This window comes from Gorilla gorilla, chromosome 1 (assembly GCF_029281585.2).
Source record: "Gorilla gorilla gorilla isolate KB3781 chromosome 1, NHGRI_mGorGor1-v2.1_pri, whole genome shotgun sequence".
Lineage (NCBI taxonomy): Eukaryota > Metazoa > Chordata > Mammalia > Primates > Hominidae > Gorilla > Gorilla gorilla.
The window spans coordinates 95,134,384-95,160,985 of record NC_073224.2 but is presented as its reverse complement, the minus strand read 5'-3'; the positions used below and the strand labels follow the sequence as shown (position 1 = coordinate 95,160,985).

Below are 26,602 nucleotides of genomic sequence, written 5' to 3'. Positions count from 1 at the left end.
GGAGATGGTATCTGCCTGCCTTAGTGTGCTTGACGCACAGAAAGGGCTCAACACATTGCTGTCGAATAAAAGAATGGATAAATTGACACTGGGAAGTTGGAGTCCAAAGTTAATCTTAGTCTCAACTGCTCCCTGATTTCATAGACCAGACTCCAGCCTACAATACAGGAAAAATAGATTTAGTTCTATATGTGCAGAGAAGCACAAATAATTTTCGTAAATGTAGATACCTAGGATAAAAGGCAGTGTTGACCGATCGAAAAGTCTTTCTCTAAGAATTCAAACACAATTGCCGGTTGGTTCAAATCAGGAGGAAAAGTAAGGACGAAAAACGTCTGTTGTCAGGAGTGGGATTCGAACCCACGCCTCCAGGGGAGACTGCGACCTGAACGCAGCGCCTTAGACCGCTCGGCCATCCTGACATATGTTTCACTATGCTTCCTAATTTCTCCTAATGTTATCATATACTGATGGTGCACGCTATCAGGTCACATTAATGTGTCTATTTACTGTTTCAAATAAAATTCTAACTCTCTCTAGACCTTGTCGCAAAGCGGGAAAAATGAAACAGCCTCCGACAGCTCTTTCCTCTTTCCTCACTACCCAAACTAAACCTTAAGGCTCCATTTTCCCTGGCGACTCTTCGAGCACCCCTCTGCTTCTCTAGAGGTGTCGAGCCATGTCAAGGTAGACCCTGTGTCGGCCCGTCTGCCTCGGATCCTCCGCACCAATCACTGTTGCTGAATCCGACACCCGGCGGATCCAGTGCGGAGTCTCGAACAGCTGCGGAGCTGGGAGCTACGGGACATGAGGAGAGCGGGGGGAAGAGAAGACGGCGGAGGAAAATCCCCCGGCGGTGCTCAACTTCGGCTTTCTCTCTCGGCTGTGAGCCGGCTCCGCCCTCCGGCTTCCAGAACCAGTGGCTTCTGGGTTCACCGCCCCACGCCGTTTGCGGGGCGGGGCCGATTCATAAGAATCGGTTCTCACCAAGTGAGGGCTTAGCATGTTTAACCTCAGGATCATAAACAAAAGACACTGCTAGAACGGTCGGGAAAGTCATACGCTTTGCTTATCTTATATAGAGATTTCTAAAACTCCTAACCGGGGACGCGTTGGTGGTATAGTGGTGAGCATAGCTGCCTTCCAAGCAGTTGACCCGGGTTCGATTCCCGGCCAACGCAAGGGGTTTTTGTCTTTTCTTCTACGAAAAACCTTTCTGAGTCAGAGCCTATAGCGCGCTGTGTATCCGTTTTACGCCTCAACGAAACTGCAGCAATACCTCACTTTCCGTACTCGCTTCCTGTCTTTCCCCTGTCCTCTTTCTAAACCCAGGCTTTTTTTGAAGGGATTAAATTCTGATGGTTCTTTCCTCCCTTCCTTCTTCTGTAAACTTCCAACTCTTGAGGAATCTTTGGGGTCATTTCAATCCTGGGATGAGTCTTAGCTTCAGAAAGGGGCTCTTGTGTCTTCACTTGCGAGGTTCATTCGCTAGCCACGCACTATTGAGCACGTGAACTTGGCTAGTTTCTCTAAGAAACTGCATTTTCAAATTTAGTCTTAGTAAATAAATCAATTGAAATAAAATTAAGTGGAAATTTTAAAATGGATACTTAATAACTCAACCATTGGAGAAGGTTTCAGTGCATTTGAAACAACTTGGCTACTGAATCTACTTTTTCAATTGTAAATTTTATGAAATCTAAATACGGATTGTTTTTCCGAAGAAAATTTCCTTTCCGAGTTGAAATGTGCCGTCTTTAAGTGTAAAATACATAGCGATTTTTGAAGACTAGCTAAGAAAAAAAATACAGCCAATTAATATTTTTATATTGATTACTTGTAATATTTTGCATATGTTGGGTTAAAGAATAGGATTTGTTATTAAAATTATCACCTCTTTCTTTTTACTTTTTAATGTGACTATTAAAAATGACATGTGGGACTCGAATTATGTTTCTACTGTAGTGTGCCGGTCTAGAGAGTAGAAGTATAACTTTGCCAACAGTCAGCAACTTTCCCTGAAAGCATGCTGGTAGCTTAGGAGTATCTTTTTCTAAAAGACAATTTTCAAAAAAAAAAAAAAAAAAACAAAAAAAAAACTCACGGTCGTTCTCGTTAGTATAGTGGTGAGTATCCCCGCCTGTCACGGGGGAGACCGGGGTTTGATTTCCCGACGGGGAGATTACAGTTGCTTTTTATTTTTTCTCCTCGTCCAGTCAAGTAAAAAACAATTTACAAGCTCTTAAAAACCAAATTAAAATAATTAACAAAAAGAAACACAAACTCTAGTCCCAGTTAGCTACAATCCCTTTTTAATAAATTCCAGTCTTCATTTTAAACCTAGTTAGCTCCTAAAACCTATTTTTCTTATATGCCTGTGTTAATGTTTAGGCCTTGTATACTCAATGCTGTAACCCAAATTGTTTCCTCTCGCCTAAAGGCTATCAAGCTCCAAAGGGCAATGCAATAAAACCACGCATAAATATGCCTTTCTTCCAAAAACCCTTCAACCTGCCCCCCCCCCCCCAAAAAACCTTAGCTGCTGTTGCCCACACAACACCCTTTTCCAGCAAAAAATTGCCAAAAAATGCAACACCCAATCTCCGTAACAGCAGTTAGGAGTGGAGACCCTAAGGGGGAACTGAAAGGAGTTAGTTAACTTGGTAGATAGCAAGGGAAGTGTCTCTGGAGAGCCCCTGGCCCCATGGGTCAGTGCCTCATTCCCACATAACAAAAAAGCAGCCTGGGAAAAAGTCAAGCTTCGGGCAAACTAGCACCGGAGGTTGCATCTGAAAACATGCCGGTGGCTGCACAAATAGGAGAGCCTCCGACTTTCTGAGATAAAAACTTGCACAAACCTCCAGCTCACTCAAATAAGGGAACAAGGCCTGAAATAGAAATGCCTTTGTTCTTTGTATAGTCAGCGGGCTCCCAGGAAAAAGTTCCTTCTCTTTTTGCAGGCATAGGCACAGTAGGCTCCAGTGGGTTCCACTAAGCACTTTCCTTTCCTTTTTTTAAACTGCAAGTCCAGCCTCTATAAATCACAAGTTCAGGCCCTAATTGGTCCTGGGGCAAGGTCCCGAGCCAAGCTTTCACTTCAGTTCCTTAATAGGTCTAGGGCCAAGCAAAGCAGCCTCTACAAATCATCACTTAAGCCCCTAATTATTCCCGGCCGAGGTCCTAGGCTAAGGTCCCGGGCCAAGCTTTCTAATTAGTCCCAGGCCAAGGTCCCAGGCCAACCTAAATCACGCATTCTCCAAAACAGCCGGCAAACTAAGCACATTCCTTCCCGTTTCCAGTCCATAAAAACCCCCCAAGTGGCCTCATAGTAAGCAACTCATTCGGGCCCCCCTCTCTGCTGGCAAAAAGCTCAGATGTACTGGACTGTGCATTTGATTTGGAACTGAGTTACATGGGAGAGAGGCAGGGATTCAGTTTGGCTGGGAATCAAACTCTTTTGATAATTTCCTAATAAACTGATAGTCATTAGATGACTTGTAGTCTCGATAAGTTGAAACTTTTTCCTAACATGCTGTTTATGATACTGAGTTCTTTGTCACCGGTTGAACTAACAGCAATTGTATTCACAAATTTTCTAGCCTTTAAAATACTGTCTGAGGGTTTTATGTATCTGTTATCTTTTATTATACAAAAGTCATTTATTGGAATGACATATATAATTAGATTGACCCTAACCATGCAGGCTGGATGAGGCAACACAGTGTGAAGATTAAGTGCACGGGCTCTGTTGTGCTTCCTGTGTTTGAATCTTGGCTCTCTTTGTCTCCATTTCCTCCTGTAAAAGAGGATAATGATGACAATTTTAATTCTTAAATGGGTTAATATATAAACATATATTACAAATGTATAAACATTGCCAGGATGGTCCATTGTTAATGCCTGTAGTGGGATGATGTTTGAGATTTTAAGTCTCATTCCATAAAATGGAGGTGAAATTCAACAGGGATGGGAAGAAAGGACATCTGCACCTCAGCCACCCTTCAGCTCCAAACCTCCCTTATGCTCTCATCTGCCCCACAGCCTCCATCCTGTAACAAGAGGACCAGCTGTGCCAGTGGAGGCCACAGCATCTAGCTTATGCCTCCAATGTAACCTGTTACTGCCCACCTGCTCTCCCTGATATTCTCTGACTCTTAGTACTAAGGTCCCACGGAGGCTGCAGTGCCCACGGGCAAGAAGAACCAAAGGGTAGTACTGACTGGTAGTGGCTAGCCACAGCTGTGTGGGGCCAGATTGACACTGCGCAATCGCTAAGTGGATCAGGGTTCAGGCTGCCCTGTCTTGGGAGACATATAGGGACAGGGACCTATAACCAACACCTGCCATAGGCTGGCTTCAGTTAGCCCTTCAGGTTGGGATTCACTGAGCGGTTTTTCTGGAAGTGGCCACCTAGAGTTCTCTGTGGCCAGCCGAGGTATGGGGGCTAGCTTTTTGGGATGTCTAGGGAAAGCCAAAAGCAAAACCCAGAAGATAATTCTTTTTGTGGAGGAGTTAACAGATATAGCACTGACCAATCAGAATAGCCACTGGCTATACATTTCCCCATTATAACAGGATTCGCTGCATTCCACAAATTTTGTTTTTTAAATTTCCAAATATATGAAGGCTTTTAAAAGTTTTTTGTCATTGATTTCTGAGTTAAATTCCTTATGTTCAGAAAATGTGCTTCATATAGTACTGATTCCATGACATATGTTGAAGCTTACTGGCCTTATAGCCAGGTGCGGTGGCTCAAGCCTGTAATCCCAGCACTTTGAGAGGCCGAGATGGGTGGATCACTTGAGGTCAGGAGTTCAAGACCAGCCTGACCAACATGGTGACCCCGTCTCTACTAAAAATAAAAAATAAATAAATAAAAAATATTAGCCAGGTGTGGTGGCACACGCACCTGTAATCCCAGCTACTCAGGAGGCTGAGGCAGGAGAATCACTTGCACCCAGGAGGCGGAGGTTGCAGTGAGCTGAGATAGTGCCATCATACTCCAGCCTGGGTGACAGAGTAAGTCTCCATCTCAAAAAAAAAAAAAAATAAATAAATAAAAGAAACTTATCAGCCTCATATAAAGTCAGTTTTCATAATATCCCATGTGAGTTTGAGAAGAATGTACAACTAATAATTATTTATTGCAGTTCTATATATATATCTGTTAAATTGAGCTTGTTAATTGCATTCATATGCTTAATAAAAGTAAATAAGAAAAAGAGACACACGCTTAATAATTTTTTTCTGTTTGATCTAGTAAAGGTTGAAGTATGAGGAATTCTCTCACTGTGGCGACAGATTTGTTCATTTTCCCTTGTGGGCCTAATTCTTGTTTTCATATTTTAATGCCATTTTATCAGTTACATATTCATCAGTAGTTTAATCTTTTATTATATGATGACCATCTTCATCCCTAATGATGCATTGTTTCTTAAACTTTATTTTGTCTGATATTGTATAGCTAAATGCCAACTTTCTTTTTGTTAGAATATTCCTGGCATTCCCTTTTCCATTTAATCTTTCTGTTTCTTTACGTTTTAATGTCATTCTTCTAAACAGAATAAAATTGATCTTAAAAATTCACTTTATCTTTTAACTGAAAGGTTTTGTTCCGTTGCATTATTATAATTACTGTTATAGGCCGGGTCATGGTGGCTCACACCTGTAATGCCAGCACTTTGGGAGGCTGAGGCGGGTGGATCACTTGAGGTCAGGAGTTCAAGACCAGCCTGGCCAACATGGTGAAACCGCATCTCTACTAAAAATTAGGTGGGTGTGGCGGCATGCACCTGTAGTCCCCAGGAGGCTGAGGTGGGAGAATCGCTTGAACCGGGAAGGTGGAGATTGCAGTGAGCCAAGATGCCACCACTGCACTCCAGCCTGGGTGACAGAGACTCTGTCCACCCACCCTCCAAAAAAAAAATAGCTGATATATTTGAATTTATTTCACCACCTCGTTTTGTACTTCTGACCTCAATTATTCTTTTATTCTTTAAAAATTCTTCCTTTTTACTCTCCTGCTTTTGCATTGCTGTCACATACATGTAAAATGTAGCATAGGAAATGTATATGTATTCACAATCAACTGGAAACGAATAACTTTTTGTTTCTGCTCTCAATCCAACAATGGAGGTAAAGCACAGAGTGGTAGTTCCAAACTTGAACTTCACAGATGAACAAAATTTCCCCACAATGTTGGTTACTGGCCAGGCAAGGTGGCTCAAGCCTGTAATCCCAACTACTTGGGAAGCTAAGGCAGGAGGATTGCTTGAGCTTGAGAGTTGCAGGCTGCAGTGAGCTAAGATCGTGCAGCTACACTCCAACCTAGGTGATAGAGCAAGACCCTGTCTCTAATGACATCACAAAAGTTGGTTACTAGTATAGGGTGGCCAACTTTTCATTTTGCAAGTTACTAAATTCATAAAACAAATAGCCACAAAACTATCACCTATCCTAATTTTAATTTTAAAAAAGAAAGAACATTTAAAAACAACTTATTTTGGCAAATGAAAACTTATTACTATTGGGTTTTCACCATTAAAGCTGATGAGCTTGGTCTTTCCTCCTTGCTTTTGATAGGGCCAAAAGAGAGACATTGGCTACTTTAACAACTTTAAGGTGGACTCCAGGAATATCACCAACAGCATGACCTTTCCTGCCAAATCCAGCAAGCGGAACTGTTGCAGGAAGTCAGGACCCTGAACGCAGGGACCAGCTGGAGCTGAGGCAGAAGAACATAAATTGTGATGATTTCATGGACATTTATCAGTTTCCAAAATTAATACTTTTATAATTTCTTACACCTGTCTTTACTGCAGTCTCTGAACATAAATTGTGAAGATTTCATGGACATTTATTGCTTCCCCAATCAATGCTCTTATAATTTCTTATGCCTGTCTTTAATCTCTTAATCCTGTCATCTTCGTAAGCTGAGGATATGTGTCACCTCAGGACCCTGTGATGGTTGCGTTAACTGTACAAATTGTAAAACATCTGTGTTTGAACAATATGAAATCAGTGCACCCTGAAAAAGAACAGAATAACAGCAATTTTCAGGGAACAAGGAAAGATAACCGTAAGGTCTGACTGCCTGTGGGGTCGGGCAGAATGGTGTCATATTTTTCTTCTTGCAGAGAGCCTATAGATGGACATGTGAGTAGGAGAAATATTGCTGAATTCTTTTCCCCACAAGGAATATTAATAATTGATAGCCCTGGGGAAGGAAAGCATTCCTGGGGGTAGGTCTATAGATGGCTGCTCTGGGAGTCTCAGTCTTATGTGGTTGAGATAAGGACTGAAATACACCCTGGTCTCCTGCAGTACCCTCAGGCTTACTAGGATTGGGAAATTCCAGCCTGGTAAATTCTAGTCAGACCAGTTGTCTGCTCTCGAACCCTGTTTCCTGTTAAGATGTTTATCAAGACAATGCGTGCACAGTGGGACATAGGCCCTCATCAGTAATTCTAATTTTGCCTTGCCCTGTGATCTTTTATCGACCTTTGAAGCATGTGATCTTTGTGACTTACTCCCTGTTTGTACACCCCCTCCCCTTTTAGAATCCCTAATAAAAACTTGCTGGTTTTGTGGCTCAGGTGGGCATCATGGAACCTGCCAATATGTGATGTCACCCCCGGTGGCCCAGGGGTAAAATTCTTCTCTTTGTACTCTTTCTCTTGATTTCTCAGACCGGCCAACACTTAGGGAAAATAGCAAAGAACCTACATTGAAATATTGGGGGCTGGTTCCCCTGATACAGAACTTCATCATTTTTTTCAATAAAATTCAAGCAATCATCATCAGGTACAAAGGCTGTGATTTTCTTGCTGTTCTCTCATCTGCCTCACAGCCTCCATCCTGTAACAAGAGGATCAGCTGTGCCAGTGGAGACCACAGCATCTAGCTTATGCTGGATGATCAGCTTGGCCCTGGCACACTTCTCAGTGGCAGAGCTGGGCTATTTGGCTCCAATCCCTACTTTTTCCAGCCCAATTCCCTTTGCATGAGAAGCACCTCCAAAAAGGCTGGTGTTCAGGACTGTGCCTGAATGGGCTTTCTTGTACCATTTACCATGCCACTTCTGATCCTGTCGGTGACAATGGAGCTTCCTGGCGGTAGACAGTCCATGACACTTGCCCATATTGCCGGCTCCACAGGTCTGAGCAAAAGAACAGAAACAAAAATTTAAAGTATAAAAGAAATGACTGTATGCCTGGTACAGTGGCTCTCACCTGTAATCCCAGCACTTTGGGAGGCTGAGGCAGGAGGATCACCTGAGGTCAGGAGTTTGAGACCAGCCTGGCCAACATAGCGAAAGCCCATCTCTACTAAAAATACAAAAAATTTAGCCAGGCGAGGTGGCAGGTGCCTGTAGTCCCAGCTACTCGGGAGGCTGAGGCAGCAGAATGGCGTGAATCCCGGGGGGCGGAGCCTTCAGTGAGCCGAGATCGTGCCACTGCACTCCAACCTGGGCGACAGCGAGACTCTGTCTCAAAAAAAAAAAAAAAAAAATACAAAAATTAGCCGGGCATGGTGTCCCATGACTGTAATCTCAGCTACTCAGGAGGCTGAGGCAGGAGAATTGCTTGAATGTGGGAGGTGGAGGTTGCAGTGAGCTGAGATCAAGCCACTGCACTCCAGCCTGGGCGACAGAGCAAGACTCCATCTCAAAAGAAAAAATTAATGAAAAAAAATAAATGACTCTAGTTTAAAGATCATTTGGCAAATTTATTTATTTACTTATTTATTATACATATGATACTGTGTACATATAAACATATATGCATATATAATTTCTGCATATGCATATCTATGTTTGCGTGTCTTCTCATTTCACTGAACATCATTGAAAACTTCCACCTGCACCTAAACTGGAGCCCACTGATGACAGAGGATGGCAGGGCAGAAAGAAAGGAGATTCTGTGTGGAGGCTATGGAGAGACCCTGGGTCTTGGGCAATATAGAAAATGGCTTTTGTCCAAGTGTTCTTATTGTTCAATTCCCACCTATGAGTGAGAACATGCGGTGTCTGATTTTCTGTCCTTGTGATAGTCTGTTCAGACTGATGGTTTCCAGCTTCATCTATGTCCCTACAAAGGACATGAACTCATCCTTTTTTATGGCTGCATAGTATTCCATAGTGTATATGTGCCACATTTTCTTAATCCAGTCTATCATTGATGGACATTTGGGTTGGTTCCAAGTCTTTGCTATTGTGAATAGTTCCACAATAAACATACGTGTGCATGGTAGGGAACATCACACACTGGGACCTGTCGTGGGTGGGGGAAGGAGGGAGGGATAACATTAGGAGAAACACCTAATGTAGATGACGACTTAATGGGTGCAGCACACCAACATGGCACATGTATACATATGTAACGAACCTGCACCTTGTGCACATGTAGCCTAGAACTTAAAGTATATATATATATGAATAAAGTATATATATATATGAATTAAAGAGAAAAAAAAGCCTTTTTAGACCCAGCACTGACGAGGTTCCCTAGGTCGATGGCGGTGGAATTAGGGGTCTCTGTCCTCAGATATTTGGATCTGGATATGTCAGCATGAAAGTCCTTAAGTTGCAGGCATGTTTTAAAAAATATTTTTTATTTCCAAGCTGAATACCATTAATTGGAATGTTACAGGCTTTTAAAGCTCCGTGTTCTGTCTGCATGTCTAATATGCCGGTAGAAATCTTTCAAAACAGCGTGGGTTGAAGACTAATTTTGTAACACAAAACTCACTTACTTAGATATCACATTTTGCTGGACGTGATTGGACCTGTAAGAAAATATTTTTAATGCTCACGATAATAAGCTTATTATGAGTCAGCACTAAACGTGTGCACATGCATACATAAATTGTCTACATCAGCAAAAAAAGCTTATCGTCGTACTTCTCTGACCAAAATCAACGGAACCCCCGAACCCACAGAGAGCATCCATTTTGGATTCCCCGAAGACCCTTCGTTCCTGCATCCTCTTCTGCTCTCCTTTTCTCAGCCTCTTCTGCTGGAAGCTGAGTCCTGCTCCAGATCTAGGCAACTGCTAGCGCGGAAAAAAGACCTGCCTCGCTCAGGGCTATGAGCCGCGCCCTGAAGCACGGAAAGCTAATTGTGTCACTGGTTTCAAATCAACCTCAGTTTTTTGGAGACCTAAGAGTGCTGAGCATTTTTTCTTCAGTGAAGTGACTTGGCAGCCCAAGTTGCCAACGCCCGTCTCTGTGGCGCAATCGGTTAGCGCGTTCGGCTGTTAACCGAAAGGTTGGTGGTTCGATCCCACCCAGGGACGGAAGCCACATTTTGTGAACCTTCGGTTTTTGAAACTGACTGAAAAAACCGCGTGCGATGCTATCCGCCGGGAGCGCTGGGGCCTTGGCTCTCAAAACCAGCCGCGGTGCTAACCGCAGGGATCCCTGGCAGCTGACCTCCGCGTTGTGTGGTTCCCAATGTCCTCTTCTGCCTTAGTGCTGTACGGGTGATTTTGAGGTATTTGGTTTTTCCGACTAGGGTTGTAGTGAGAACTCTTAGCTGCTTAACCACGGCAATTACGTTATGGAAACTGACACTTTAAGAAAATTTACTGACCAAAGGAAGTAAGTACTAATAATACCAAAACGAATTGTTTGTCTTTCCACCAAACCTGTACCTGCCTTGCCTTTCTATTTCCTAACTCAGAAAACGGGCACTATGTGTGGAACCTGGTCCTTAGTCATGCCGTGTACTGCTGGCTGCCAGTTCTTGGAGAGTCGGCCTCCTAAATACCTTGTTGATTAAGCACCTTCCTCTCCAGCCTCACCGCCAGTTACTTCCTCATTGCTCCCTTTGGGTTACTGCATCCTGCCTTGCTGCCCTATCTGGCTTCCGGTCTTCAACTCTCCTGTCCCGTCCATCCATCAAGTAGTTGCCAGAGAATCCTTCTAAAATACTATACGGTACAAACCTGGTCTGCTTAAACTCTCTCAATGTATTGCAGGGTCTGATACGATCTCCTTAGTTTGGAAGGTGATGCCCTTCATGATCTGGCCCTGAAACTCTTTCCTCTCCCTCACCGACACAGAACCAAACTGCTTTCTTGAACTCACACTCTGGTTTTTGAATCTTTGCCTATGAACCTTGGGCTTTTCTTCTCTTCTTTGCCTGGCAGACTCCTACTCATCCTTCATGACCACACCCCCCAAATCAAGCCTCTTTTCTGCAGCCCTTTCTTCATTGTCTTCCTATTTAACTGTTTTTCTCACTAGAAATAAAGCTTCTCCAGGGAATGACCCTGTGTTGTTCATCTGGTATCTTCAGCACCTGAACTCAAGCTTGCACATTGTAGGTAGTAAATAAATGTGAGTTGAATGTCCAAGGTTTCCAAATGCACTTGTGTCGTGTCTGAATCTCATGTAATATTTATGTATGTAATCTAGCTTGAATCGTCTTGGTATATAGCTCATAATTCATACAATCAGGCTGACCCTCTACCTCTGCCCAGGCCTCTACCTCCTGTGTAGCTGTGCCTTCTCCTATCTGCCCCAATGCTCTGAAACTATCTCTAATGCTTATTCACCCTCCTATCCCATACTTCCCATAAGAATCCCCCTTAGCCCAATTGTCTCAGCAAGATTTGGAAAGCAAGCTGGCTAATTCATATGAGTTGTGGTGAGATGGTTGCTGGGAGGAGGGGGTGTTTCTTACCAATCCAAACCTATCTCTGTTACAGTGTTGGACAAAGGGAAGAAGAAAGAATTTTATCATTCATATTTTATTACCATGGTTTTCCCATCTTCTATCTAAGAGTAGCATGCAAGATCTTGTAAAATACTTTATTGGAACCAAGAAATGTTGCACTTAAAGCTTACAAAACAGAGACAGCTAAAGCTTTCTTTCATAAGCAACAATTGTCTTCTCCATCCCCACCTCAGTGGAACTGACATGAAGAAGGATTTGAAAGTTTCATAACTTAACTCAGCGAAGCTCAGTAGTACATTTAGTATTGGTTATACAACATTTGTTTAATAAATGCAATGAACAAAGCTACACAGGAATTAGATATTGAAGCAGAAAAGGTGGTTTTACAGTCCCTGCGTTAACCTCTAATTCTTACTACCCTGGCCAAGAAAGCATTTTCACCTCCTGCGCTTTCCTTCCTGTGTGCTTGTGGTTGGTTCTTTCTTCTCAGGCTTTCTCATTCTGACGCTGAGATAGTTCTGTTCACTTAGCTTAACTTGGGACAGTGACACAGGGTTTGTTCTGTACTTTCTTTTCCACCCCACCCCCACCCCAATCCTCAGTCCCCTTCCTAGGACCATTTTCTACTCCTAGCATTAAGAGGGCTCATCGTTATATACTTGGAGATGGTCCAGTTCTGATAGACTCCCCTGGAAGACTCAATTCTACCTCACCCTCATGATTTCCTGTTAATTCCACTACGGCTAATGTTCTAGGAAGACAGCCTTATCTCTGGGCTCAGATGGGAACACCTCCCTTAGTCTATCCTGGACTACCCTGCTATTTCTCAGCCATGCTTTCATTGGTCCCACTGAATTCCCTAGATCCCCAGCAGTTCCCACACTCTGTATGGCCCTGCCTCAACCATTAATTCTACTTATCCATTTATTTAGGAATAATTGTTTTTTTTCCCCTCTAAACTGGGTAATTTATAACACGAGCAATTTTTGTATGTTTAAAGGATTACCATCCCTAGCCTGTATTGTTGCTTTGCTGTGAGGGAACGGTTGGGACAGAAAAAGTGTTTGTGTAGCTCTGAAACTTCAATTTCTAGGAATGCAGCTACTCACTGGGGCTTCCCTGCTTGAAGATCATGGGCTTTTCCCTTCCACTGGAGACCAAGGAAAAATCGAGAGTTGGGTAAGGGATCTGGCTCTGAGTTCTATGTTTCCTGCTGCTTGTAGAGAGGCCTGAGGATGATGGGGTTGCAAATCCAGAGAAATGTTCAGAGATGCTGCTGCTACTGCTCTTATTACCCCCATGGGATGGGGGTCATTTGTCTTGAGGGTCCTTTCTCCATTTAAATTTATGGTCCTTCCATTCTCTTGTTGAGCTTCGAATGTTTCTCTTCACAGAGAAATATAGTCCTGTGTCCACTGCAAAAAGGAGTACCATCACCAAGCAGAAAGAGACTTGGTACCCAGGTGGAAAGAATGATGAGATGGTTGACACTGCCAAACCTATTAGGAGAAGTGGAGAGATGAAAAAAAATGACAGTCACTAAGGCAGATATTTGGAACAAACAGCGAGGTCACCAGTAGAGAGTCTTTGACAACTGCCAACAGACAAGTGGTAGGAATGGTGGGGAAGTCTGGGGGAAAGTATTGCTCCCTCCCATTGGTTCCTGATGTTAGTGCTATCTGAGCAGAGGACAGCTCACCAAACACTTAGCAAAGGCTCCTGCTTGTTTGACAGAGATGTGACAGGGAGCGTTAGCAAGTTAGGTTGTAAGCTGGGTTTTGTGTGACAGTTAAGAAATTGTCAGACAATGCTATGGTCTAGAAACTGGGACAAATTTGTTGATTTTGCATTTCAATTTTTTAAACTCTTGATTTTGATATATTTCCAAACTTAAAAAAAATGACCAGAATAGTATAAAGAAATCTTGTATATCCTTTACCCAGATCCACTCATTGTTTACATGTTACCCCATTTGCTTTATTTACTCTCTTTCCCTAACCACTTGGGAGTATTTACTTTCAGTTTAAAGTGTCATGAAATTATTTTTGTACAAATTATGGCATTGTAGTGTCAAAATCTCAAAAGGTGTTTTGCTGCCTTTCTACATGCAAATTGTTTACAATTTATGTCTTGGGCTAGTTACAGATAGAAGTTCTGTGAAACTGGAAAGTTCAGACACACCACTCTAGAGCTCTGATTCTGGAGGCTGGTGCTACAGAACCTAGAGATGTTTTGTGGATGACTTAATGGGATTATAGGATATTAGTGCTTGTTCAAATCTTTTACTTAATGGTTAAATATACAGGCTTTGAAGTCTTTGATGCGACCTTAGGGAAACTTATTTATTTATTTTTGCACCTCGGTTACTTCATCTGTAAAATGGAGTATTATCTATCTCATGTTGTGAAGGTCTACTGTGATAGTCAAACCAGGTGCATGTAAAGAATTGTTTAGCACAGAGTCTAGCACACTGAAAGGTGCCCAATAAATGTCAGCTTATTTTTGTTACGGAAGAAGAAATTGGGGTTCAGAGAGACTAAGTGGCTCACCTCTGGTCAGATGGTTAATTAGCTGCAGGGCCAGAACCCAGGTTCTGGGCTCTTTCTGTGAGGGGATGAGGGGCTCCTGCCAGTTTGGATCGTGGCTAAAAGGCTTGGATAAGAAGGAGGCCAGCACGATAGGAACATATGACACCGTGGGTATGATTAGGGTAAGGAAAGACAGAGGTATTTATTGGGGAGGAGATGTGGCTTCTGCTCCTGCCATCATGCTGCAGAGTGAATGACACCTCTTAGCTACCCCAAAAGGATGGACTGAAACAGAGCTGCAAACCTACCCTGCAATCAGGGACTTTTGGGGACCTCCTGGTGATCACCAGGAGGGAACCACATATGAAGAAGTGCGTGTAAGAATCAGGAATCTCCTCCCAACTCAACTTCCCAGTGTGAGTGCAGGTTCCACACACAGGCGTCCCTGGGCATTCCAGGGTGGCACATGTCTCACCTTGAGTGATGGTGATGTTCACAGTCTCTGAAGACACATTTTTACTCCCAACAAGCCCCCTGCAGAAGTAGGAGCCGCTGTCTTTGAGTGTGGCTTTTGGAATGTAGAAGTCAGAATTATGATGAAAATACTTCCTGCCTTTGCCATTCTGTAAATATGTGACCTTATGCAGAGCCCTGTTCTTCCAGCTGTGACACCTCAGGTGAATAGGGTCTTCCTCCTTGAACACCCACCGAGGGGCCTGGAGCAACAGCCAGCCTGAAAGACACAGAGACACCCCAGGCCCAGGAGGCCTCAGCTCTCAGTGCAGAGCTTTGTGAAGGGGCCACGTACCACCCAGATCCTGAGACATAAGGGAAAGCCAGATCGGGAGTCAACCCTGCATAGCTCCCTTTGGGGAAGAGCTGATGGGGCCCTGCAAGAGAACTGAAGTCATACCAAGACCTTTGTCTAATGGGGAAGAGGGACACACACACATGTGATCAACACACAGGGTTAGAGCAGAGGGACTAAGCAATGAGGTAAGTGAGAAGCAACGATGAGCATATCTGCAGGATCCTTAAGTGCTAGACTTAGATTTGCTGTGGCAGGTGACAAGGATTCACTGTAAGTTCTAGATCAGAGTAAAAATTGCATTTGAAAATGATGAATTGCCCTATTAGAGGAAAAGGTAGATTTCAGAAGGAATAGGCAATCAAAGGAATATTGAAAGACTCTTGTGGCAGTCAGGAATAAGGTGACGGTGGCCACGGAGTGGCTGCAGAAATTGTGAAGGAGAACTCAATGCAAACATCAGGGAGGGGAAAGGCGTGACTGGTATTGCTCAGCATGGCAATTCGTGGTTTCTGAGATGTCACAGGGCCTCAGTGAGACCAACTTTATTACTGAGCATGGCCTTCAAGAGAGGAAATTCTTATATCGCCAGAGCTTATTCTCACGATCACGTCACGAAGTAATCAGACTTCACAAAGAGAGAACATGAAGTCATGGTCGGGAAAGGGCCTGAATAATTAAAAAACAATGATATTATAGATAAGTGTTATAATGGCATAAGAAAATATTCATGAGACAATGTTAAGTTAAAAAAGCATAATACTTCAAATATTTTAAAAAGTATTATGCACAGAAAAAAGAAGGATATGCACTTACATATTAACAGGGGTTTTCTCTGAAGGAGTGAGACCAAAGCACATTTTAAATTTCTCCTGTTTACTTTTACATATTTTTGAAATTGACCCCAAACGACTTTTGTAATAAGAACAAAACAAAATTTACTATAATTTTATTTTTTAAATCTACATTCTCAGGTTGAATTACTATGATTTAAAAAATCTACTACCTGATGCTAAACAAAATTGGTAGGACGTGTGTTGGTCATGATTCTCTACCACAAATATTTGCCAAACAGAAAGTAATCTTCATTACCTATTAAGAGATATCATTTATCAAAAGAAGCCATGTGCCTATCTATCCACTTAGTTTTTCAGCAGAGAGATGAATCATTATTAGCATAAAGTCATGGTTAGTATATAGTCTGGTGGCCTTTGGAGGAACATTCTTGTTCGAATCTGTCCTGTCATGGACTCAGTGAATGTCCATATGTATATTCCTTCAAGTGATATTTCATCAAGCACTCACTATGTATGACACACTGTGGACTGGAGATACCCAGATGACGGGACATATAGTTCTCAGCCTCAAAGAATCTACAGTCTAGACATAGAAACATAAATATTCAGAAATAATCACAATACAATATGATGAGTGCTACAACAGGCTAAGAATAAAGGACTGCGGGGCTGACTAGATTGGAATAAAGAAATTCTGCCTGAAAGAAGTAAAAAATGCAGGCTGGGCGCGGTGGCTCACATCTATAATCCTAGTACTTTGGGAGGCCGAGGTGGGCAGATCATGAAGTCAGGAGATCAAGACCATCCTGGCTAACGCCGCGAAACCCCGTCTCTACTAAAAATACAAAAAATTAGCCGGGCGTGGTGGCATGCATCTGTAGTCCCAGCTACTTGGGAGGCTGAGGCAGGAGAATTGCTTGAACCCGGGAGGTGGAGGTTGCAGTGAGCCAAGATTGCGCCACTGCACTCCAGCTTGGGTGACAGAGAGAGACTCTGTCTCAAAAACAAAAACAAAAACAAACACAAACAAACAAACAAACAAAAGAAGAAGTAAAAAATGCTTCTCAGAGGAGGACCTAAGTCAAATGGATCCTAAAGGATTAAAGGATGCTCAGAAGTTTACCTGGTGAAGCTAATTCTCGTGGTCACAGTTTAATATAGCCTTGATTGGCTAGACTTCTAAAGCCAGTTTCTAGAGCCAAGTTCAAGGCAAACTAGTAACTCTTAGACTTGATTTTTCTATTGCTTTCTCTTGGTAATTCCCCCATTTTATTTGGTTGTAGGTGGACATCTCTTACCTAGCTAGAAATGGACATACCTTCTTGTAGCTCTGGAGAGTGAAGACCATGTCAGTTGAGTGGAACTGTCAGAGGCCAAAGAGCCACAAAAATCAGTTTCAGAGGCCCAATTCCATGGAGCTCTCTTGCAGATCCACCTCCTTATGCCCTTCTTCCCCCAAAGCTTGTTCCACCCATAAACATTGTATGAATGGAACAGCCGTGGAAGTAGAATTAGGTTTGCAGGGCGACACTGCAGGGACCAGGCTATGTGGTAAGATTGTAGGGACACCAGGAAAGACCCCTGCCTTCAAAATATTTCTCCTACCTGTGTCTGACATCTATATTCTGTTAATAGTACACAAGGACTTTCATGTCATGATTAATGTGCAGGCTGAACATGTATCTGCCTCTATTGGAAGAGCTATCACATTACCAAATTTATGCTTAATTATAGGTTTGAGTATAGCATTGATGAGGAGACAGAAAGATATGATGCTAGGCCACTAGGATTGCTTTGGGAGGTGGCTTAGGGCATTACATGTCTGAGAGCGAGAAGGAGATTGAGGTCCTAACACCAAATTCATTAATTTATTCAATAAATATTATTGGCCAGGTGTGGTGGCTCACGCCTGTAGTCCTAGCACTTTGGGAAGCCAAGGCAGGTGAATCACCTGAGGTCAGGAGTTTGAGACCAGACTGACCAGCATGTTGAAACCCTGTCTCTACTAAAAACACAAAAATTAGCGGGGCGTGGTGGCGGGTGCCTGTAATCTCAGCTACTCGGGAGGCAGAGGCCGGAGAATCACTAGAACCCAGGGGGCAGAAGTTGCAGTGAGCTGAGATCACCCCATTGCACTCCAGCCTAGGTGACAGAGTGATACTCTGTCTCAAAAAATAAAATTAAAAAAAAGAAAATAAATAAATAAATAACTATTATTGAGCATCTATGCCATGGCCTAACCTTCACATGACACATTCACATTGTATACATTCCATATGGGGATTCCTGGAATTGTGCAATGCAGCAGTCCTATATCTATTGTCTGACAGGCTTTGACATTTTGCCCAAGACCTACTTAGAGCTAGGACTACAACTCTGATACCATTCAGTGGGACCACACATCATCTCATCTTAGCTTTTATCTCTAAGAATATCATCTCTGGCTCTTCCCAAGTATTTCAGGACCCTTTGTTTCACCCTTTATTGGTGATTTTCCTCTTCCCCTTCATCAGCTCACCGATATGGACTTCTAGCTGCACCGGGTCACTGAGGGTGGAGAGGCTTGTCTGGCACCTGTACTCTCCACCGTCGTTGACTGTGGCAGCGGCAATGAAGTAGCTCGAGGCCTGGCTTGAGATGAGGCTCTCGTTATGAAACCACTGTGTGGAATTGTCCTCAGGGGAGTAGGCTCCCTGGCACTTCAGAGTCACATTGTCCTTCTCGAGCACCCTGTACCATTGAGTCTCCAGGAACACCACAGCCTTTGGGAGATCTTCTGAGGAGCCAAGATAATGTGGGGTGAGGACAGGGAGAGGAGCAGGCTCTACACTGCCATTCCCAGGGAGCCTCAAAGCCAGAATGAGCTCATTGCAAACCCATGCTTGGTGGCTCAGTCTTAGAGCATCTTGGCCCCATTTTTGGCCTGTTCAGTATCTTAAGGAAAGCTGGCCAGGAAGCACAGGGCCAAGTTCTGCTGTGTTGGAGGAACTATCCCTGCTAACCCCACATCAGCATTTTCCCATTCAACAAGCATTTCCCAATATCTTATGGCCATTGTCCCCATATGTGCCCCACTGGGTCAATCCAAGACCATGAAGCTGACTCACCAGTCCGCATGCCAGCTGAAACTGCAAGAAAAAAGAGTAAATCAAATATTGAGTAGGGGCAGAGATCAGGGTGATTAGAACATAGAGTGAGTTTAAAACTCCCCTGCCCTCCTCTGCCCCAGGAGCCCAGTTTTCCCAAGAATCAGGATGTTTCTGGTGGAAACCTTGCTACCTGCTCTCTGGTCTCCACTGTTCATGCCTCTTGCGCCACTGTCAACCCAAATCCCTATTTTCAACACTGCTCCCTTACCCCTTGCTCCCTGTGCAAACTCACAAATTAAGGGTACAGGTTGAATTTCCCTGAACCAAGCCACAGAAAGAGCGTCAACCCATATCCCCACAAGAAAGGGTAGAAATTAAAAATCATAGAGGAGAACCCTGGAATGTCAAACTGAAAGAGACAGACCCTAGGGACCATCTAGTAGAAGCTCTTCGGTTCCACAGAGTGATTCTGGGACCCAGAGGGGTGAAGTGACTGGCCTCACTCATGAGTATGCCCCAACTGGAACCAGCATTCTCCTCATTTCTAGCCCCATCTTGGCTTGTCCTAGGAGCTCAATCCACAGCTATAGATGTGGTGAGGGGTCCCATCCCTTTGTGGGAGTCTCATCCCTAGCCTAAAAAGGGGTCTCTGCTGAACCTAAGGCATCTCAAACTTCTCCCTCAACCAGGGAGACCCTGACTTACCTAGAAGTAGCAGAGCAGTTGGGAGGAGCAGCTGCCACATGATGCCACACTGGAGTGGACAAGTCACCAAAGATATCCGGAGCCCTAAAGGGACCAAGCCGACTAGACAGGAGGAAGTAAACAGCCTTTCCCCAGCCCCTCCACCCATCTCTGTCACCCACCAATTTCCTTTTCTTGAAACTTCATCTGACTTCTCAGTCTGAAGTCTGGCAAGGGAGCCCCACCATAGAACAGGACCAGGAAGGAAAGAGCCTGGAGGCAAGGTGGGTGGGTGTGCCCCCTTTACTCCCCCAAAGGTCTGCGGCTGAGCATCTGAGGACACACACAGAATCTGCCAGAGTGTGCCCTCAGCCATCCCAGGATGCTTGCCCCCATCTCCTGGATTTGGATCCACCCAGCACCAAGAATGGGACAGCGAGACCCTGGGGATGAGATTCAAGGCGGGAGGAGCATTCTCTGAGGGCTTCCTTCATTTCACCTCAGAACTTGTCACTCTCCTGCCTTGCCCAGACCCATCTATCTCCAGCCGAGGCCCTGCCTGCACACAGAAAGTGGTCCTTTCAAATCTTCAGACCACTAGCAGTGTGTCTGCCTCAATATTATCTCCACGAAGAATTTCTTTCAAAATTCAAAATTCAAAATCTATATGCTCCTGGGATATGTAATCCACAGGAGCTACTGACTTTTTAGTGTGATTTGATCATTAGATTTCCAGGTTAGAAGAAACCCAGGTAGGGGACAGAAATGGGCCCTGGAAGAACGAGTCACCAGTGAAAGGCTGAAAAGATCACAGAAAAGGTGGGGGTGGGGAGGGGCGAGGACAGGAACTCTTTACCTTCCTCGTGTTACCCGGGTCCTGCGGATTTAGCTCAGGCCCCTCCGGGCCACTGGATCTGGGCTGGTCTGTCAGCCTAGGAGCCGGGACTCCAGGGCTCCTTACCAGAAAAGGTGGAGGGGGGTGGCCAGGAAGTGGGAGGGTTGTTAACCTCTTCTCTTCTCTCCAGATTCTCCCCCGTAACCCCACGTTGTTTACTCTCACAATGGTCCAGGTCCCAGGCAGAAAATCAGATGACTCTGCTTGATAGTGCCACTCCCCCAGTGGATTCGTGGACATCTGGGGCAGGTCTCACCTGGCTTAGAAAAGCCCAGGAGGCGAGCAGCAGGCCCGTGTGGGCACCTGATACTTGTTAGGGGTGGAGTGGAGGCAGGGGCTGACACAGGTGCCCGCCAACCTTTGCTATAAATGAATGCTCTTTCTACTCCAGAATGACCTAAAAACCACTACTCAGGTTTTGTTTTTTATTTGTGTGTTTCATTTGGCTCCTGGGTGGAGTTAATTGATCCTCCCATTGCCATCCACGTACCCACCCCTCCCCCCGCCACACACACAGTCTTGCAGCAGCCCCTTCTCCACAGGCCCTTGGATTGAACAACGGAAATGAACCCAGGCAGCCATTCCAGTTCTCCTTCTCAAGTGACTCATCTACGCCTTGCAAAATCCAGACAAGTATCTGGAAACTTAAAGTTCCTTGCTGTAGCACTTCGGATGCTTATCTGGGAAACCTAAAGCAGAAACAAAGCCTTCAGGGCTAAGGATGGTCTCTGAGGCAAAAAGCGGATATCCCTCAATTCTTTCTTCTTTTCAGATATCCAGGTGGCTTTTTGCCACGTGACTTCTGATGCAAGGCCTTCACTTTGTTTTCCTTCTTTGAGGTCTTATTTTCTTATTTGATTCCTCTTTGGTCTGTGACTCTCCAATGGAGGGAGGAATTCTTAGCTGCCAAAAGGGTGGGCTAGATAGGAAGAAGAGGAGAGAGCACAGGAGGAGAGAAAGGGACTGCAACAGGATGGGAAGCTTTCAGGGGGTTTTCATTAAGTGGTTGTTGAACAATTCTAAAATTGAGTGTTGTTGGATTTGTAAGGGTTAATTTTACAGTAATGGATAAAATGCAAAATTTTGGCCTATGGTGGCTTATTGTAATCCCAGCACTTTGGAAGGCCAATGTGAGGTGGAAGAATTGCTTGAGGCCAGGAATTTGATACCAGCCTAGGCAACATAGAAAGACCCCATCTCTACTAATATAGTAATAATAATAATAGCCAGATGTGGTGGTGCATGCCTGTAGTCCCAGCTACCCAGGAGGCTGAGGCAGGAGGATTGCTTGAGCCCCGGAGTTAGAGGCTACAGTGAGTTATGTTCATGGCACTGCACTCTAGCCTGGGCGACAGAGTGAGACCCTGACTCTTGGGGGAAAAAAAAAAGAGCAAAATTTTTACAAAAGGATAGATGGTCTTGGGATATCATATATTGAAGTGTTTATCTTCATGTTTGCTTTTCTTTCTTCTCCTTCCCTTTTTCTTCCTTCCCCTCCTCTTCTCTCCTTTTCTCATTGGAAGGCCAGGCACAGCAGAAGTTTCTGACTACGGACGTCAGTTGATTGTCATCCCCTAGGACTTACAGTTTCTTAGGGGGAGAACATCAGATAAGTATTTGGAGTGCTACAGGGACTGTGACAGTATTTATGAAATGCTATGTATGCACAAAGAAGACAGTGGCTAATTCTATTTGAGAGAGGAGTGTACATGGAAGAGAGAACACTTTAATTAGATTGCAAAATATTCAGCAGGAAGATTTTTGAGAGAAATAGGCATTCCAGGCAAGAGGAGCAGCATGAGCAAAGACTTGGAGTGAAGTAGACTGTCATGTTTGCAGAGCTGGCTGTAGTTCCACAAGTGTAGTTGGGTGTAGTTCCACAAGTGTAGTGAGTACTACAAAGGAGAAGCACAGATTCCAAAAGGATTAAGATGTCTGGGTCTCACATGAATCTGGAGGAAATTCCAACTCCGCCACTTATTTAACCTTCTAGCCCTCAGTTTCCTTGTCTGTAAAGTGAGGCTAACAATAATGGCACTCATGGCTTAAATGAGATAATGCAGATAAAATTGCTGGTTCCATATTTGGTACCACACCTGCTGATTACTATTGTAAATGCAAGATGGGAGGTTGAGACCTTCCTCAATTTTCTAAATTAGGTTGTGACCCCCACCCCCACCCCAACTCCTTTAGGAGCTTGTGCTTCTCCTCTGTAAACTCATTGCATTTGTGGACTGAAAGGTCTTGGAGAGCAGGGAAGCTGTTCACCTTGTTTACCCCTGTACCCTCAACATTTAGCACAAGGGCAGGCACATACTAGGCACTCAATTAGTATTTATCATGAAGAGTTTTGTGTGTCAGGATGAACAGTACATATTTTATTCTAAAAGCTAATGGGAACTAATAAAAAGGCTTTAGACTGGGGAATCACAAGATCTGTTTTATCTTTTATGAAAAGTACTCTGACAGCAGTCCAACGAATGAGTTAGAGGGGAGAGAGATGGAAGGTGGAGGGAAAAGTTGGAAGATTATTTCAACAGTCTAGAGCCACTCTATTTAAAAAGTGGATATGCAATGGAAGCATCCAGGAGAGAAGTTAGGAAGGAAGGATGGACAAGACTTGGTGAGTGATTGGCTGAGGGGTGATGAAGGGGGAGAGGTCTGGGTGATGCTTGGATTTCTAATTTGGGTGATAAGGAGGATGGCAGTAACTTTCATGGACAACAGAAAAATGGGAAGATGAGCAGGCTTTGGGAGGGAGAGACAATGATTTCAGCTTTTGATGTTATTGAGTTTGAGGTAGCTGTGAAGGTTTCAGGTGAAGATTTCCAGTAGGCAGTGAGACACATGGCCCTGGAACTCAGAAGACAGGTCTTGACAAAAGACACAATTTAGGAGGCACCAACATGGTTGAGGTTTCAAACCTCTGATAAAAACCTCTGGGCCCTCTCCCAAGAAAGGATGCAAATATACACATTATGTTTCCTTTAATTTAAGAAGCTCTATTTGAATCCATCCAGAGATCCTAGGTTAAGATAAAGTAAGGATAAGATCTCTCAAACTGTAAGAGTATTGAGAGAGAATTAAAGGGAAACAGTGAGGGAAAGGAAGGAGGGATTGAGAGGGAGAGGAGAAGAGGAGAGAGTCAATGACAGAAACTTGACATGCAAACATTTTTGAAGCGTGCACAGGAAAAATAGCTGACAAAGGAGTTTGTATAGGAGGGGCTGAAGAGGAGGGAACAAGGAAGTTTAGTGGGAACAGATCTTCAAGGAAGGAGTAGTCAACAGTAAAAGTATTAATGTTGTAGAAAAGAATTCAAACAAGAGTTTGATTGAAATATGGCAATCAAGGAACTATTAATGACCTTTTCCTGAGCAATTTCAGGGGCTGGGGCTGAGAAACAGAAGTTTGACAGCTTTTGGTTGAAGACGGAGTAGGAATGAAAAAGTGTTTAGTCATGTGCTTCTCCTCTTCAGAATCTCCAATATGAAGGAATAGTGCACATATCATCTGGCTGTCCAGGATCACTTCCTCCTCCCCTTCTTATTAGCATATCATTCTTCCTGGAGAAGCCCCACTGTGAGTACTTAATAGAAAGCAGTGATTGCTTTCTACTATGGAAACCCGAGGGTCCAGATCTTCCTTTTCCCCACTTTGGGGCACTATTAAGGACTAAATTTTGTCTCTCCCAGTTCATAAGTTGAAGTCCACATGTGGAACCCCCTATACCTCAGGATGTGACTATATGTGGATATAGAGCCTTTAAAGAGGTAATTAAGTTAAAATAAAATCATTAGGTGGGCTCTAGTCCAATATGACTGATGTCCTTATTAGTTGGGACACAGACCCATATAGGGAGAAGATGGACACCTACAAGCCAAGGAGAGAGGCCTCAGAAGAAACCAACCCTATGGACTCAAAGGGAGAACAACAGACACACTGGGGCCTACTTGAGGGTGGAGGGCAGGAAGAGGGAGAGGATCGGAAAAAATAACTATTGAGTAACTAGGCTTAGTACATGGGTGATGAAATAATGTGTGCAACAAACCCCCGTGATAGGAGTTTACCTATGTAGCAAACCTGCACGCGTACCCCTAAATCTAAAATAAAAGTTTTTTAAAAAAATTAAATGAAACCAACCCTGTCAACACGTTGATCTTGGACTTCCAGCCTCAAGAACTGTAAGAAAATACATTTTTGTTGTTTAAGCCACCCAGTCTGTGGTACTTTGTTATAAAAGTGCTAGCTAACTGATACAGGCTGACAGAGGACAGGCATATAACTGAGGTTTGGCCCATTAGAGTCTCTTCTGAGATGAATCCTGAATAAGTGACACTTGTTTACTCATAAGGGAGATTCACTTCCAGGAGAGGGAGATGGTTGGGTTCCAGTCATCACAGCAGTGGGATGGGCTGACCTCCTCTAGTTTCCATCCAATAAATTTTTTTCCTCTACTTAAAAGATCTGGATTCTGATAAAGTTGTTTATAACCCAGAGCCCTAAGTGACACAATAAGAAAGGAGAAGTGGAGGATGGTAACTAGACAGAGCCGATTCATCAAGACAGGGGAATTGCAATAGAGAAAGAGTAATTCATGCAGAGCTGACTGAGCCAGAGACTGGAGTTTAATTATTACTCAAATCAGTCTTCCAGAGCATTTGGGGAGCAGAGTTTTTAAGGACAACTTGGTTGGTGGAGGGGAAGCCAGTGAGCCAGGAGTGTTGATTGGTCAGGGATGAAATCACAGGGAGTTGAAGCTGTCTTCTTGTTCTGAGTCAGTTCCTGGGTGGGCACCACAAGATCAGATGAGCCAGTTTATTGATCTGGGTGTTGCCAGGTGATCCATCAAGTGCAGGGTCTGCAAAATATCTCAAGCACCGATCTTAGGACCAGTGCTTATGGAGGGTCAGAATCTTGTAGCCTCCACCTGCATGATTCCTAAACCATAATTTCCAATCTTGTGGCTAATGTTAGTCCTACAAAGACAATCTAGTCTTCAGAAAAAAAGGAGGTCTGCCCTGGGAAAGGGCTGTTATCATCTTTGCTTTAAACCACAAACTATAAACTAAGTTTCTCCCAAAGTTAGTTCAGCCTATGCCCAAGAATGAGGAAAGACAGCTTGGAGGTTAGAAGCAAGACGGAGTCAATTAAGTTAGATCTCTCTCACTGTTTCTGACACAATTCTGCAAAGGTAGTTACAAGAGAATGGGAGTTTTTGTTTTCTTTTAAGTGAAAGATTTGAGCTTGGTTATAGGTCTTTGGGAAGAAGCCAGCAGGGTGGGAGAAGTTGGATGCCTAACAGGGACGGAATACCTAGAGAAGCAAGTGTGGGTCCTGAGGAGATGGGAATGGGATATGGACAGGGAGTTGGCTGTGAACTGGATACGGATTACCTCTCGCTCTGAGCTGAAGGCAGGGGCTGAGGGGGTACATATGCAAATCCATTTTCAGATGTTGAGTGACCATACACATCTGCTGGTCCTGATTTTCTTGGTTAAGGAAGAGTCAAAGACACTTGTTGAGAAATAGTGGGTAACAGTTGTGGTGGGGGTTTTAGAACACCAGAGTTGAGAATGGCCATTGTGGTGCATGGGAGAAGGAGCCGACTGTTTGTATGTACAAGAATTACCAAGAATTCCAAACAATTGTAAGGATTGCCAAGCAATGCCAAGGGTCCAGCTGAGGTGGGTCGCTATGCATTTGTAGCTGGAGCAGTCTTCAGTGCTGGTAACATTTCTCCAGTTGTACTCAGTGCCAACTGCTGTGTGATTAGCCTGCTGAAAACAGTCCTGAGCAGGAGTGGAGGGAAGTCCTACAACCTGTATTACCTCCAAAGCAGCTCAACCAGACTGAGGAAATGCTAGAATGAAGGTATGTGGGCTTTCAGTGAGCTCATCCAAGACAGGTAGTCAGGAAGGCTGTGAGAAAGGTAGGCTGGCCTGGCAGTCTTTGGTATAGTCCAGCAGTTGAATTCCAGTTACCTATTGCTGTAACTGTAGAAAAAACAAACTCAGTTCCTCCCACTATGCTCTCACAACACATTTCTGACAACAGATATGTGGGAATTTCTCTCCACTGGCAAGCAAGCAAGCAAGCCATTCAGCAGTGGGCACCAACT

The 26,602-nt window shown here is 44.0% G+C and overlaps 1 protein-coding gene, 3 non-coding genes and 1 pseudogene across 5 annotated transcripts; 2 read left to right on the top strand and 3 right to left on the bottom strand.

The window, feature by feature from the left end:
- Positions 1-339: 339 nt before the first annotated feature.
- TRNAL-CAG (transfer RNA leucine (anticodon CAG)) lies at positions 340-422 on the bottom strand. The gene has a single exon. It is a non-coding gene; the product is annotated as a tRNA-Leu (tRNA).
- A 687-nt stretch (positions 423-1,109) lies between these two features.
- Positions 1,110-1,181, top strand: TRNAG-UCC (transfer RNA glycine (anticodon UCC)). Its single transcript has one exon. It is a non-coding gene; the product is annotated as a tRNA-Gly (tRNA).
- A 5,359-nt stretch (positions 1,182-6,540) lies between these two features.
- LOC115932976 (small ribosomal subunit protein uS12-like) lies at positions 6,541-8,140 on the bottom strand (annotated as a pseudogene).
- Positions 8,141-10,221: 2,081 nt separating this feature from the next.
- On the top strand, positions 10,222-10,295 carry TRNAN-GUU (transfer RNA asparagine (anticodon GUU)). Its single transcript has one exon. It is a non-coding gene; the product is annotated as a tRNA-Asn (tRNA).
- A 1,442-nt stretch (positions 10,296-11,737) lies between these two features.
- LOC101143892 (low affinity immunoglobulin gamma Fc region receptor III-A) lies at positions 11,738-20,526 on the bottom strand. 2 transcript variants are annotated; one of them, XM_031006681.3, is made up of 5 exons: positions 19,608-20,526; positions 18,921-18,941; positions 18,332-18,589; positions 14,684-14,941; positions 11,738-13,179 (listed from the first exon to the last, which is right to left on the bottom strand). In XM_031006681.3, the coding sequence occupies exons 1-5, from the start codon at positions 19,960-19,962 to the stop codon at positions 12,992-12,994; spliced, it is 1,080 nt and encodes a 359-aa protein (XP_030862541.1). In that variant the 5' UTR covers positions 19,963-20,526; the 3' UTR covers positions 11,738-12,991. The 2 variants fall into 2 exon arrangements, with proteins under 2 accessions (XP_030862541.1, XP_030862542.1); XM_031006682.3 differs by having other exon boundaries at positions 18,332-18,586; positions 19,608-20,015.
- Between the last annotated feature and the right edge of the window lie 6,076 nt (positions 20,527-26,602).